Here is a 15,990-nt window from a genome sequence, read left to right on the forward strand (position 1 = left end):
CACAGCTATTTGCCCTACCCAGCTGATATTTCCTTGTGATACTTGCTCAGTTTCTGAGGTCCTGAGGTATTTTCTGAGTTGCTGGAGCTATCAGGGTGTTTGCATAAATAGCAGCACACTCACACCTTCCTCCCCCAGCCTCTGCTAAGGTTAGTCACCGTTCTGCCTAACCTCAGACTAACCTGCAAGCAGGGAGCCCACATTTCTACCACACCTACAGAAAAACTCTCCTTTTGAGGTGCAGTTATTCTGTGCTACTTGTAACCAGGGTAAGTGCTTGCATTTTGGGGTCACGACAGAAGCCTGCTTCCATACAATCGAGCCTGGGAGACGTGAGGAGGCCCTTTGCCAACACACAAGATCTGAAAGATGGAGGAAATTATTCAAGCTCCTTATTCTTCCCTGTACAACGCATCCCAAGCAGGGGTAGTCAATCCCAAGACACGCAGTGAGTGCCCCACACCTCCGTAACTGCGTACGTGACGACACAGCCCCTTCAAAGCTGTGTTTAAAGAGATACGAGTCAAACGGTCATCAGCATCAGGCCAGACAGCGTTATTTTAACAGGCAAAGGAGACATTCCGGTCACTGGCTGGTGCTGTCTGAACCCCACCTGTACTGATGCTAAGTCACTGGTAAATGGTGGATGCTCAGCCACCTGGCTCAACACACTGCTTCAGGATAGGTCCCCTTCCCTCCCTGTGCTTTCTCAGTCCCCCTGAGATTCAAACTTTGCCCTGTCTCCTCCCCCATTAAAGCAGCAACGCCATGGTTGGGATGCTCAGTTTGCTAAGATCTACACCATAATTTGCCTCCAGCTTGCACTGGTTTAAGCAAAATGTCAGCCGTGTATCATTTTTACCCCAAATATACTGCAACGCTGTCAAAAGCCTCTTCCCTACCTTGCACTGCAAAGGCGCTACAGGAATTTCCACCTTCTCCACAATACCTTGCAGCAGTTCAGGGGAAGCAATGGACCCTTTAAGGTTTTTATTTTAGCAAATTGATTTGCTATCAGCAAAATCCCCGCTCCTCATCAGACCCTCAGACTATTTTCGCTACTGAGGCATGGTAGCTTTTCCCGAGAGGCTGGCTACCTCGCCATACTCGAAAGGAAACGGGATCCTTGCGGTTCACTTGTGCTTTGAAGCGCACAGAGGAAGTTGTGGTTTCTTCTAGAATTAGTAGCAAAGAAGAGCCAAATCTCCTTCTGCCTCTTCCCTCTGGAAGGAGCCTGGGACCTGTCAGCAGCTCTGTACACATCACTCTGTTTCCAGAGCTTACGCACTCACCAGCAGTATTAGCATGTTTGTGAAGTTATTTCCAATTATGAGTACTTAAAATGGAGGTAAAAAACAGCCACTGTGCTAACCCAAAACCTCTGTAGTCATCATTTTCACCAAGAAAGACAGGTTGGTTCAAAGACACGATGGGAAAGTTTTGTGTGGAAAAAGTAGGATCCTGGGCAACAATAACAGACACGGATCTCCCAAATACAGAACTTTGCTCCTCCAGAGCCCAAACAGCCCCAGCCAGTCCCCAGAAGTCAGAAGACCCTGTCACAGGGGATGAAGTCTATTTCTCACTCGCTGCTGTATTTAAAGTCACAGCCCTCTGAAGCTGACATCGCAAGCCCTTCCTGTGCTTGGAAATAACTCAGAGGGACGAACGCCGCTTTTCCCCTCCCTGAGCTCCTCACCTCCCAGTATTTGGCTGGAAAAGCTACAGAGTTTCAGAGTAATTTCTTTTCTCCATAGCTAACATGAGGGTGAAACCATTTTCTCAGGTAGTGCTCTTAGCTGATTTTCTGCTCCCTGGGGCCGAAGGAGGTTGCTTGCGACCGGCAGCAGTGGCGTGGCAGTGCGCCGCACTGCTGTTACCTGGACCACTGTGTCCTGCTAGGCAGGGACGTAATTTGCAGGCAAGCTAACCTGACAGCCTAACAGAGGAGCCCATGCTCCCATCGCAGGTTTGGTTGGGTTTTTAAGGTCTGGGTGAAAAAAAAAGTAGCACAGGACCCTCATTTCATCTACTCCTCAGTCTTAAAAGCCTGACTTTATCCCTGCTGTCTCTTTCCCAGCTCCTAGTTTCAGGTGCTCCCCACCTCCTCTGATAGCATGTTACTCACTGGCTCTTAGTAAATGCAGAACAACTATTGAACTCTAGATGGTTTAGGACTTCTCAAAGGAGCAGGTCAAGTTCATGGATTATTATTTTATTGAGATGAAGTTTCAAACCCTTCAAATAGTAATGCTTCCTCTAGGAAGCTTTTAAAATGTGGAGGTTGCTAAAATTCATTGGGACCTTGGAGCCAGAATTTCAGCAAGTCTTTTGGGAACAAATGTAGCAAGATCCAAGGACCACACTGTCCGTCCATTCACTTCCTCAGGTGTATATTGGCTCTGCTCCCTCCTCCATTCACTCTCTTCACATTTCTCTACTTACATCTGTACGACAAGCCTCGTTTGGCAGACAAAATAACACATCTCTCCCCAGAAAGAACAAACCAGAAGACACATGCCAAAAGCAACCCAAAAGGCTGTTGCCGTGGGTTCAAGACAGGGTAACAGCTGCTCTCCCCAGTGCACGCTTAGTTGTTTCAACTTAGAAAAAAAACCAGGCTTTCTCCTTCTTTCCCCAAGACCAGCTTTTCAACCATTTAGAAAACTGCTATGTTGGCACAGAACTTTCTAACAAAGGGTAAATTTCAACACAACTTCTTCCGAGACAAGCTGTATTGACACCAACAAGCCTATGTTCTTCATATATCAAGGAGAGTATGTACTGCCTTACCCTCCTACCTGGTAACGCCTAACTGAAAGAAAGGCTCCCCACTGTGGAGACTTCTACTTGCATCTGAAAGAAGTTGAGGTCAAGGTGTATTTCTCTGATTAAACAAGTACCTGTTCAAGTTAAATAGCAGCCACCAGCACAATCTACTAGCAAAACAGTTGGAAAAACTGTGTGTACTCACATATCGAAGTCTAACTGCTGCCAGCAGCTATAGGAGGTGCAATAAAACTAGAGTCGTGTCGTTTCTGCAGCCAAACTATACTTCACAGCTCTGTTCCCAGAGGCCTCTGCTAAGGAACGCAGCCACCAGCTTTGCTACAACCAGAAGGAAGCTGCCTGCGAGGGCAGTCTCTACACCTGGGCTCAGCTAGGAATTGGTATGCTGCCCAGCTCCTTGTAAAGCACTTACACCTGGGAGCCAGGGCATGTAAGAGGGGGATGCTTGCTTCTGAGCATCCCTCAGCTATCTAGTGATTAGCAGCAAGAGAAGAGGCTGAGTCCATCTAATTAGAGAAAGACAGAAGCAAGTTAATGACATTTTACCCTCTGACTACTTCCATACAGGCTTCTGTCAGCCCCTTCCTGCAGTAATTCCCAAGCTTAAATTTTACAAGTTCCAGGGGATGTGTTAGTTTGCAGAAGCACGTGACCCATGAGGGGACCATGGAGTTTTTCTCTACCAGAGAAGCCACCGCATCATCCCGAATGCTGGGACAGGGAGGTTACATCCTACCCTCCCTGCCAAGAACAGGGTAAGGCTTGGCGTTTCCTGTGAAGTGCAAGGAGAGGCTGGCAGGGGAGTTCTACAAGTGCACAACAAGCTTTCTTCATCATGTGGAAAGTCACTTCCAAAAAGTGGTACTGAAGTACGAACACATTTCCATAAATCCACAAATGTCTTAGTAAATCACTGTTGCTTTAAGAGGCTCGGGATTTTCCTCTCATTTATGTTGTACCACCCTCTCCCCTCTTTGTAGCAAAGCGTTTTAGCACGTGTCAATCCCTCAAGTCAGAAAGTAGTTTAGCATTAAATTTGTGCTCAAGGAACCAAAAAATCCAGGATTAACAGGTTTTCCCCTCTCCTTTCATTCTGCTTACATGTTTCCAGTGACCCACTTTACCCAGCCTTGAGGGCTGAAGGGACTCTGCAACCAGACTTCTCCTAATTGTTAGTATTTCAACACATACGCAACCCTGAGCTTGTTTTTCCCTGGCCATGGTAAAGAGGATGCAGATTGCAAAAGAGGTGGTTTCTCACTATTCCAGCCACTTTGTGGCAGGCTACCCAGAACAGCCCTACGGTAATGCGGTAAGAAACAGAGACAGAGTTCAGATAGCTGATTAAGACTGACATTAAGCACTGAAAAAATTCAAACTGCCCTTGTTACTTCCTTTATTTTTCTTGAAGCCTAATTCCCTGAGAAAGCTAATGAAACCACAGGATAAAACATATGACTTCCAGGAGATTATTTTTTTTTCCAAGCCTCAAAAGGCTTTGTTTTTCTTAGTACAGATAACACTCACGCCTAAGAAAACTTTAGGAAGTCCTTGATAGGAAAGCTCTACCGTAGGATTAGTCACATTCACAGTCACCTACTCCATCTGCTAGGCTCGGATCACATAACATTCCTTCTCGGTGCAATAGCCCAGTTAAATGCACTGCCTGGGTTTAAAAAAAATCCCCTTATAGTCTGCACGTAGAGGCTTGTCAAGCCTCAAGTGCCCTGCAGGCTGCACTTTAAAAACTTCTGTCCTAGATGATTTATCTGTCGGGTAGATTCTTTTTCCCCCCGGCTCTCCCTATTGGTAGGTTGTTTTCATCTGTGGCAGTTTCATTTCTGCTGATGCTAATGAAGTTGAACCCTAGGAGAAGAGTCTGAATTCCATCAAGCCCTCCATCTCCCTAGAGAGCCAGTGTGAAGTCAGCTAAGAAATCGTTTCCCTCAACATCGATTATCTTCCTACAGTTTCTTTTCTAACACGCTTCTCTACACCAAAGCATTTCCCTGCCATTTCCCATCAACGGCACACAGAAGAAAAGGCTACCATTTCCCTAAATCTTCCTTCCCTCTCTGCATTTCCACCCAGCTTTCCTTCAAATTAGCCCCCACCATTTAAGAATTAGACAGCCATGGCCCCCTTTTTATAGGATAATCTGCAGCTTCCTCTTCTAAATTTAAACAAATGGGATGGCTGAGTGAATTCTCTTTGCCCCATCCTCCCCAAACAGGCTATTTGATAGACTAGTGACAGCTGTCGCTCAGCACTTCTTCCCTATATAACCACTGGCCCTGCAGGTTTGCTTCTCTATCTCCCCACAGAAACGGCTTCATTACTCTTACCAGTCTAGCACAAAGCATAAGCAAACGGAGAATTTCTGTGTCTCAGCTGGAGCACGTTGTGCTTCACCAAGAGGGCATCGCAGGCATCCTTTGGCCAGCTCTTAGCCTGCAGAACACTTGCCTATCTACGCTGTTTCAAAATGAGGAGGACTGATTTGGGCGAGCATCAGCGTGAGATTACACCAAAACGCCTGTCCCCTGAAAGGGAGTGACCCTGCACTCGTTGCTCAGGTTGCGAGCTGAGATGATTTTGCTGGTGTCGATGGTGCTGAGCAACACACATGCAAAGGGAATGTGAGCATTTTGTGGTGGCATTGTCATCTGCTCCTGTGAAGACAGGCCAGCCCACAACACACCTGGCAAGGTGGCAGGCAAGGGTGAAGGAGTCAAGCCATCTATGCAAGCCCAAGGGAGGTTTGAGTGGGGTGTGGACATAAACTTGGAAGCAGGGAGGAAAAGAAAGGCCTCCGATCTTTGTAACACACTCTGAATAAGGGATCAGCTTGGTTTTGCAAAACAGCTGCGTCTGAATTATCAAGTGTGCTTGAAAGAAAGGGTGTGATAGGCACCCAGCTACACCAGATTGCATCTTTCCCAGCTGTCAGCAGCAATTTCACTGGAAGACAGTAAATGAAGAGCCCCAGAGAAAGACAACAATTCCTCTGCACGGCTGGGCGCAGGCACCGCTGGCTGTGCCAGACACAGTACGTTCTGCTTGCTTACATCCTTTTGTGGCTAAGGGAGTAATGGTGTCCTGTGGGGTTACACCTGCTGTGCAAATTTATCTGCTACAGGTGAGCAAGGGCACGTTAACCAGCAATGACCTATTGCATCAATCGACTTAATACTATAAAGTCGTCCTCAGAGGTTGGATTTCTGTCCAAATCTTTCTCATGGAAACAGCCCGATAACTTAACCATGATGCGTGCTGGTATTTTGCCATTAGCAAGCGACCACATAAATAGTACCCTCTGCTGCTTTTTTTGCCATACAGGAACCTGTCCTTCAAGAGTTCCCCAATTCCAGGAAGGTAAAAAACCCACCAAGTTCCTGTTCCCACCTCACTTTTGTTTCTCTTCATTTGGCAAGATGAAAGCGCTCCTGCCCTTAACAACTTCAAGCATTCTGAGAGTTTCAGTCCACTGGCAGGAACATAAATTGTCCTTTTTGCCCAGAGGTGCATGGCAACGCTCTCAGGAGGCACAAGTCAGCAATCATGGTTAGGTACCTTTCCGAACATGTACCAAGAAGATTTGCGTGCCTTACTTATGCTACAAATGGGAGAAGCTGCAGCCCACAGTCTGGGTTTTCCCATCCTATACAGGCTGCTATAAACCATAACAAGCCTGCTGCTTAAGAAAGACCTTACCTGCTGGAGGCCAGGGAAGGCAATAGCAAGCTAAGGAAGGAATACTATACTGGACCCAACTACGAAAAATATTACAGCTGAGGTGAAAGGAAAGTGAAAACAAACCACTTGCTAGTACTCTGCTATTAGGATACAGCAGGATGTGTTGCCACACAGAACGTCTTCCTTCACAAAGCTAACCATCTCAGCCCTAAGTACAGAGCTGGAGACCAGGCTTTAGGCTGTTCCATAGGGGTCTTAACTGGGCTTGTGTGGCTCAAGTTAGCGTTTTGCTAGATCAGGATTTTGGGAACAAAATGCTAGCATAACGGATGGTTACATGGAGCAAACCGCGACAGCTTCATGGTGTGGGGACCCATGTTTCAAGGAGGGGCTTGCCTGCATGTCAAATCGGAGACAAATCACCAGTCAACCCTTCATCCTTCAAATTCTTTTTATATGCTTACCAAAATAGCTTATTTTCAGTCCTTTAATGAGAGAGTCTTATCTTCAGAATCTGACATTCCTTCTCTGGCCTTGGTAGGGCATGGGAAATGGCTTCTTCTAATCCCCCACTGTCTGGAAATTGTGTTGTAGCTTAGTTCCTCCTCCCTTCACATATAAACAAAACGATGAGCATCGCTAGCCCGCTCTAAAAATGCTTGTGACTGAAGATAAAAATGGTAAAATATTCTCCCTCTTACACCTTGTAATCTTGGCTTATATCCATCTGCCGAAAACTTTCTCTTCAGATGCTAGGTCTGGCCAATTACTCCTGGCTCAACCTACTGTGGGGTATTTCTGCTTCTGAAATGGAAATTAAAAGACTGGCCCGGTCTCAAAGTGCAGATCTGAATTTCAGACTTCCTGAAGTTTGGGAGTATTATGACTTCGTTTTAATTCAGTCCACAGTAACACAGGACAATTTTGCTTGCTTGCTTGTTTTCAAAAACCTGTTACTAAGATAAGAACTTACTCAAGCAAGCATTTGCAAAACTCAGGTGTTGATTAGGTATTTTATATCCAATGTTTTCCCTCTGGCATAGCCCTAGGATGTGCAAGACCTGAGTTTTGGAGCTCATGAATCTCTTCCACTCCTTCAGAAAGTAGTGGCAGATGGAGGTGTTCAGCTACTGGGAAAAACCACCTCCTCTGCACATAGGTGGAAGAATGCTGCTCCTGTTTCGCATCCAAAGAGCCTCCGTAGATCTCTTCCTCTAGGAACTTGAGCAGCCCTACTTGAGCCGGATTCTTCAAGGAGTTACATGTAACACATTGCATCGTGTTGAAGGAACAGCCTCTCCTTCAATAGCAAATTCGACCATCACAGCCCAGCCCATGTTACTGTCAGAGGAGACAGGCAGGCTGCCAGCCCGAGTTAGGTGCTTATGGGATCTGAATAAGGTGGACCAGCAGCCCAAGCACAGACTGGCCGTGCTCTAGACTTGAGATTTATCATAAATGTGTTACAAGAATTTTTGCAAAAGCAAATTGCTGTAGCTGCCTACCTCCCCTCCTCCAGGTGCTCCAAAAATAGCGGATCCTGGGTTATCCTTGAGCGATAACAAAACCACAAGGACTAATCCAGTCCTATCACTATTTTGTAGCCAATATGACACTACAAGAGCCTGACACACACTCTACCACCAGAAGCAGCAGCCGGGGATGTGTAGCTTCTTTCATACAGAACTAGCCGCCTTCCAAACGACCAGGCCAAATTTTGTGTGCAGATGTGTGGGGATTCCCAACGAGGTGGGAAAGTGGCTTTACTCAGCTTGGTAAATTTCCATAGCACAAAACACACTTCTCAAAACACAGCCTCTTGAGGTCAGGTTTGAAGCACGGACAAGAGGAAGTACCAAAAAGCATGTGCTGCTGTTAGCTACTTGAAAAAAGACTTTGATCTCCAGAGCTGGCAACCTAACACCTCCAAGAAGCAATACATTGCACAAAGCATTTTATTTTCTTTTTACGTGATCTGAGGCACACAGGACATCAGTTGAAGGGTAAGTACCAGGTACAGAGCACTGTCATCTATTAGTGCTTATTAAAAGAGCTATTTCCCGCTCACAGCTCAAGAAGTACGTTAAAAGATATAAACTGATCACAGAGCAGCAACATCAAGCCGACCTAAATGCCCCACAAGCCACAGCGTCTAAAAGATTGGCCTGGGAATATCTTAAGAAAGCAATAACATAAAAGCTTGAACCCCAGTGAAGCAGAAAATGATTTATCACCAGAGCCAGCATGGCTTTAACCCTCTGAGGACTGAAAACTATATAGAAACAGAGTTCAGCCCTGTGACTTCAGGTGGTGGTTTTTTTAATAGAAGAATCACAGGGGCATTCAGACAGCAGGCTTCTATGGCAACTGCGGTCAGAGCCCATTAAATAGAGTAGGAGGGTTAGCAAATTCCCCATTACACAAAGTCTCTTTCCAACAACTGTGGCACTACAAAAAAATCGCCAGATAAACACTGATTAACCTGTACATCAGTATAACCAGCACAGTGTAAATAGGACTTCATTTAACAGTCAAGCCTTTAGCTGCTTTCTGTAGAAATCCAAAGCCACCTTAATCTTTTTATTGAGAATTACATGCCAGTTACATGTTGGCCTCTAGAGCATCCCATATTAAATGCAAACCCCTCATCAGCTTCCTTGCAACTCTGTCTGAGTGCAATGGAAATGCATTTGAGGGGTGCATTTCTAATGGAGGCAGGGTTAGGTGTGTAAAGGTGTGACCTTGAAGAAAGCCCTCAGCGGCATCCGCGAGGACAGCAGGGCACAGGTTCGTGCTGAGCATGTGGTGAAAGTCCAGCCTTGCAAAAGTTTAACCAAGACACTTGGGCCCATTTAGACACAAACACAGCTCAGTATTTGTGTTTGAAGAACAGTGCTCTAAGGCGGCTGGCTGAAGATACCACCCAGGGCAGTCAGATGAATTCTACAAAAAGGAAGGTGGAAGGGCTTTGTCTGTCTTGTCTTCCAAGGTTAAAAGGGAAAAGAAAGAACGATTGAGAGATTTTACAGATCAGTGTTCTGTAGTTGGGAGAGGGAGAACGTTGTCCCTGCCTGTAGAGCAACCTGCTACTCTGAAAGTGATGGTAAGAAATGGCAAAAAGCAGCAGTAAGTGACCTTGGTTCCCCCTCAGGGTATACCTGCGAAACCAGCTCAGGCGCCTCTTTGTGGGTTGCAGCATAGATTTACCCTTGTTCCTGCCACAGTCCAACTTTTCTAATGCTAGCATGAGTCTCCACAAACTCCCAAGGCAGCTTTGAGGCTTCCATCTCATTCCAACAGCACTTTGAAATACTGGCTATTGAGATCTCTCTCGAGACTGCTGATTTGCAGAGAGAGGCTTTCCACACTGCTCATGTCCTCTGTACATTCACACTGGTGGCTCATGCTTCTCCTTGCCTCTCCTGGTACTCCAACACAGTGCTCTTGGGGCTGCAGCCACTCCCCGCTCTTCCCTTCTGGCCCAGAGATGTGTTGATTGCTTTTAAACAGCAGGACATGTCTGTCGAACTGCACACATCCAGCTGTCTCAGCAACTAAAGGTGCCCCCTAAAGGAAATAAGATCATCCTAAAGGAACTAATAGGACACAGCTGAGCCATTTGCAGTTCACTGTCTTGGACAGACATAGTCTCTTTCTGGAGAGACCAGAGAGAGGGATCCAAAGTGGTACATTCAGGAAGAGAGATGATATCCTAAAGAAATGTTTTCTAAACCGAGACACTGAATAGCAGCATTCTACACAGGGGCAGCTGGTCCCACTTCCTGCGTAATACCATCTAATGCCCCAAACTTGCATTTGTGGACACGTGTTTACTGCATGTGCAGCTGCCAGCGGCCTATCTGATGGGTGAAGTAGGAATAAAAAGGCCCCCCTCTTTCTACAGTACCATCCTCTGATCATCAGACAGGTTAATTGCCTGCTTTTTCTTCAACTACACATCTAAGATTTTTTTTTCTGCTCTGTAACTAACTATGGCCTGGCAAGATGAAAGCTTATCAACAAATATCCTGGGCCAAATCCCCTACTGAGTGGAAGCGGCGTGCTGCACCCTGAGGACGATGTTATCATAAAACCTAGTTAAGCTGGGCAGCAGGCTTGGCACTGTTAAACCTACAGTCAGCTGTTTTCATTTTGCTCTCTCATGTCCTAATGTCCTAGGAGTGCTGAAACAGTCCCTGGGGAAGAAAGGCAGCAGGGGACAAAAACCAGCACTAACCCCAGCTCCTGATGTCTTTGGCAGCCGAATCCAGAGCTGGAGGCTCTGGGCCAGTGAGCATGAATGTCCATCCAGACAGATTTTGCCTCCAGGACCACCTTGCTGGGGGAGCCGAAAGGTAGAAGAGGCAAACACTGGAGAATGTGCAGTGACATGTAACCAGGAGCTGTGGACTAAAAGCTCTGATGCCAAATCAATCTGGACAAGAAAATCTGAAGGATTCCTCTTGAGTGTAGGTGCTCAGGAGCTAAGTGTTGCTGCCAGGTTCTTGAAGAAAGCAGAGGAGCAGAAGCACTGTCGCAGAGATTAGACACCAATGGAAGTTAAAGCCGCTGTTATTCCCCTGGCAGGAATTGGTCTATATTCGTCCTGGAGATCTGAGAAAACTGCTAAACTACCACCACAGGTAATGTCTTGTTTATTAAATCAGCTAGTAGACAAGAGGATAAGAAACCAGACATGATTAAAGCCAGAACAGCCCTTAATTACAGTGATCTTTTGTATTTACCTGTACCCAGAGATATCTGGCGAGACTGCTATATGCAAATGGAACTAAGATACACTACGTTTACATCAAGTAAGTAAACGGTACTTGGTTCACTGCAGTAACATGCCAAGCACACAGAAAGAGACAGGGAGAGATTATCAATCTCATTTTGCAAATGGGACAACAATTAGCTAAACTTCTGTAGGATGGGACAGCAGCTACTCAAAAGTCACACTGACAACCCAAGACAAAGCTAGGAGTCCAGCCCATATCATCTTTATGCCAGTCAAACACCTTAACCAACCTTTCCGGTCTGTAGGAAACCACATACCCCTAACAGCAATGTTTGACAGCAAAGATGGGCCCTTTTCTATAAAGCCATGGCCACAGGCTTAGGAAACTTACCTGCAAGCAGTGACTGCATCAGTACGGAACTGGTCTATAAATGAAGAAGTTACGAGCAAGATCCAACACTTAGCACAGTGTTCCTCCTTCTTGTTCCCTGTTCCTTCTGATGAGTGCAAAAATGTATAGCTGCTGAGTGGAAAGACAAATCCAACCCCCGCACGTCTAAAACCCTCCTCTAAAAAACCAAAATAATCCTATAGGTTGCCAAAGGAAAAAAAAAAGAACTGCTCCTGTTAGAAACTTGTGGAAGATCACCAGGATTCAACCATTTTCTGCACTGACACACTGCAAACCAGAAAGCCCCAGTGCTGTGCTCGTCACTGGAAGACCTCTCTTCTGCACAGACCCTTGTCTTTGCTATCAGCTCCTGAAGCAAACCATGTGGAAAGAGAGTGGAACTGCATTTCCCCTGCCTTGGATATTTAAGGCACAGTACACACTTTAAGAAGAGTCCATAGGCTGCCTAGAATGCCTCAGTCTGGACTGGTTACCCCAAACCCAGCCTTAATACCAGGCAATGGGAATGTAGGATCAAAGAAGATTTTTAGTACAGTCACAATATTAGTACTACAGCTACCTTGTTCGGAAAAAGTTGAGGAAAAGAAAACTACTAATTTCTAACCATACTTTTGAGCAAATCCATGCAATGTGCCCTGTTCATTCAGATAATAAGATCTCAGGGCCAAGACCCTCTGACGGAAGCCATCCCTCATGCCAAACGTTCACACCAGGGCTTATTTTCAGAGACCATTCCCCCATTTAACACACCTTGGGCAAAGGCATCTCCCATCCAAACGATAAACATAGCTGAGCGCTAGGCAGCTATTGTGTAACTGTGAACAAACGTTTGACACACTATAGGACCGTGCATTGCTCTCTGCTTGGCATGATAAGGTGCACGGTTTTTTACATTGAAACAGAAACCCATGTTTTCATAAGCCTTAAGAGCCTCACAGTGCACGGGCATACAGATCAGAGGAGCGTGCGCTGTCACCATCACTTGCTTGATGCTAAAGCAAACAGCACCCTGAGAACCAATGTGGAATTAGAGAGTTTGGGGTGCAAGACTAATTCCTAACTTGGGCCTGTAAGAACACTACAACAGCTATTCCCACGGCAATGGTAGGCTGCGGAGGTAACCGACCGATATACACAACCTGATTACAGAACAAAACCAAATTCCTTCAACGGAGCCACACTTGATTTCACAACTGATCCAAGTAGCTTGTGTTGCATTTACACAGTTGAGTATGTGGCTCTTCCTGATTGCCTGGATAGGATAAAGGTGGCAGGATTACATTTAATGGAACAATAAAAGCTTAGAAAAGCAAAAGGCATCAGACAGATGTTTTCTGGATCCACCGGACAGTGCCTCTGGTGAGACGGCTCTGCCGAATTTGGTAAGTGGCATTCCAAGAGGAGGAGGTCTCGGCCGCACGAGCAACAAAAAGTTGCTTCTTACAGCCTGGTTTGAGCAAGGGACAGCACCCAGCTGCCACAGGAGCACTGAGCATCAGCCGGGACCTGCGATGTCCCTTGCTCTCCTGATAGAGCGAGGGAGGAGCACATTACTTAGCTCTTTGTCACAGAACAGCTTTCCCCTCGGATTTGTCTGACACTGTGCCAATGACTTGGGCAAGGAGTTGGCATGTAAACGGCACCTAGCTTCTGCTCATCTGCAGCAAACCATTACACTACCGGCCTTTGCCTTTGTAACCTTGCAGGACAGCAAGACAAAACCAGGGATCACCTCAAGTCCTTTTGTTCCCTAACATCGTTAATAACTGAACTCTGGATGAAAGACTTCATAGATCCCTGGCTCAAGTCACTGTACATGAGAAGACTCTTATTTAGACCATAATAATGTTTTCCAAAGTTCCTTGGAGACCTGCAATTATAAATTCAACCCTAACCTTTGAAACTTTTTACCCACAGCATACAGAACAAGCATACAGGCCATTGCAAAGTAAACAAGAGATGTTGCATTTCCACCGTTGCGTAACTTGCACAACAGCAACTCTCTCTAGCTTGGTCCACATATTCTCATGTAACACACAGCGGGCGAAGCGCTCTGTGCACACACACGGCTGTTAAAAAAGCCAGTACCCTTCAAGGCACAGCACAGGACCATCCCAACAAACAGAAGGTGTCTGTACTTAGAAAATGCTGAACACCTCCCACAGCAACTGGGGCAGACGGAGGATATTATCAACTGGTTATAATGCTGGTCCTGCCACGCTAGCAAAGGCAACACTACATTTGAGTGTGAATCCCTGCCTGGGGACATCTTCATATAGGAGCACTGAAATGCCCCGGTGGGAAGAAACAGGCAGCCTAGCTCCGCTGCCCCCAAAGCCTGCAAGCCCTGCTTTCCCGTGGACCCTGCAGTTCTCTGTTCTCAGCTGGCTTTTCCCTGACAATTGGGAACTCCCCTAAGGAGCTATTCCTATCTTTGTTCTACTGAGGGTGAACAAAGGAAGCAAGAGATTCAGAAACACACAGAATGTCAAGGAGGAAGCATGTGATGGAGGAAGGAGTTGCATTTGCCTTTCTAGGTCCAGGACAATTTCTCACCATAGGCTAGTTCTCCCATTGACTTCACTGGGTGGGAATGAAGCCAGCACAGAGTGCTCTGGAAATCCCATCACGAATCCTTCCTTCATTTAGATGTTTTAATAGTATTCACATCTTCTCTGATGAAGACGTACTTACTGCAGCCAAAAAAAAAAAACAACCCACCAGCTCTCTTTGAAGGAGAAATGAAATGCTTCATTAATTCAAAAATTGTTGAGATTGCAAATCAGGAACAGAACATACAGGTCTAGAGGCAAGATTACTAATAATTCATGAGCAAAATGCTATGTTTATGCAACGCTAAGGATGAGATTTTAATTGCTTATTACTCTAATTGATTTCATTCAGTTGTTATGGCAACTTTCTCCCTTTAGTATATGCACTACGCTAAACGTTTATAGGCTTAAGCCGTGAATTAAGGCTATGACACACCACAGTTGTAATACGTATTTTAAGATAAATAATACTGGTTATCTGCTCATACGATACTCAGTAGGCAGAGACCATAGTTAGAGCTAACACCTTCTAGTATCACGTTTTAATATTACATGCAGTTTCCCTCAGCTGTCCCAACTGATGACTTCCATGCTTATCTCCACCACTAACTATTCTTGGTTTACATTACTTGGCACTCACTTGAGCAAAAACAGTGGCCATTTTGTCAAGCAGCTCGTAAGTAATGGCAGTTTTGTCAGCACATATGTTAGACATTATCTCATCCATATCCTGACTCTTTTCCAGAAAAAGCTTTTACACAACAGGATTTCAGAGCAAGAACTCAAAACCTGACAGTCGAGACCTGAAGTCAAAACCATGCCTTTTCTTGTTTAGAAGAAGGTTAAACACGAACACCCAGCACAGGCTTTGCTCAGCTATACTTACACAGCCAACTCCTGTTGATCTCTCCTGCCCAGTCTCTCCCCCAGCAATGATGGAACTGCCGCTCACATGTAAACATATCCACTAACTTGTGCGCAGCAAAAGGGACCTTGCTCTCCAAGCATGTACACTAGCAAAGGACATTTTGCTGGTCCCTGGAGTACATCCTTAAAATCTCCTGTGAGTCATCTGTCTCACATGCATCAAGTTTTTAGGGAGCTGAAGACGGCAGCTGTGAATTAAATATCTTTTGGAAAAGGAAACAGACATTTTTTCCCCTCATTGAAGGCCGTATGCTATGTACGTTGAACTGGCAACTGCAGAAGCTGGTTTCTGGTCTTGCCCCAGTATCTACCGATTCACATTTCGCTGAGCTTCAAAGCCCTGACCAGTAACTGGTATCACACGAGTAAGGTATCACCTATTAGTCTGGCCCCTTCACAAGCAAGCAACGAAATGGTGTGAGGTTGTGAGGCAGTGCCATCTTTTAGATCAACTGTTTCCTTTAGCATACGGTTCAGCCCTTCACGCTACAGTCCAGCGCAGAGCCTGCTCTAAGCACTGACCAACAGAAACACACTCCTTATTCCACCAGGAAAAAAAATGGGGAGCTCTTCAAGACCAGGGCCTGGACACACCAACTGATTTATGCTCAAAGATTTTACTGCTCTGTGTCACTTGGTATGTAATCAAGTGGTGAAGGAGTTAAGTTTCCTGTTTAAAAGGCCATTGCATTAATTATGGAATGACAATTCACGAGGAACAGAAGCTGTTCCGCTACTGATCCCTTGCGGCCCCAGTTCAGCCACAGGAGAGCAGGGAAGCAGTGTGATAGCATCTCAGATCCTCTCAAAAACCAGGGCTCATCTACACTGACGTGAACCTTCAGCTCTACACTTCATATAGGCGAGCCAACATG

General features: G+C 45.8%; 1 protein-coding gene across 3 annotated transcripts in view; it reads right to left on the reverse strand.

Moving 5' to 3' along the window:
• Window positions 1-15,150, reverse strand: part of LOC135313201 (alveolar macrophage chemotactic factor-like) — a 37,292-nt gene extending 22,142 nt beyond the window's left edge. The window contains exons 1-2 of one of the 3 annotated variants that reach the window (XM_064450672.1): window positions 15,075-15,140; window positions 14,193-14,364 (exon numbers count right to left, since the gene is read on the reverse strand). In XM_064450672.1, coding sequence (XP_064306742.1) covers window positions 14,193-14,211 — 19 coding nt within the window. In that variant the 5' untranslated portion in view covers window positions 14,212-14,364; window positions 15,075-15,140. Of the gene's footprint in view, window positions 1-10,723; window positions 10,850-14,192; window positions 14,365-15,074 lie in introns of those variants that run through there. The other 2 variants (XM_064450670.1, XM_064450671.1) reach the window with 2 other exon arrangements.
• Window positions 15,151-15,990: the final 840 nt, after the last annotated feature.

Source organism: Phalacrocorax carbo, chromosome 4 (assembly GCF_963921805.1).
Source record: "Phalacrocorax carbo chromosome 4, bPhaCar2.1, whole genome shotgun sequence".
Lineage (NCBI taxonomy): Eukaryota > Metazoa > Chordata > Aves > Suliformes > Phalacrocoracidae > Phalacrocorax > Phalacrocorax carbo.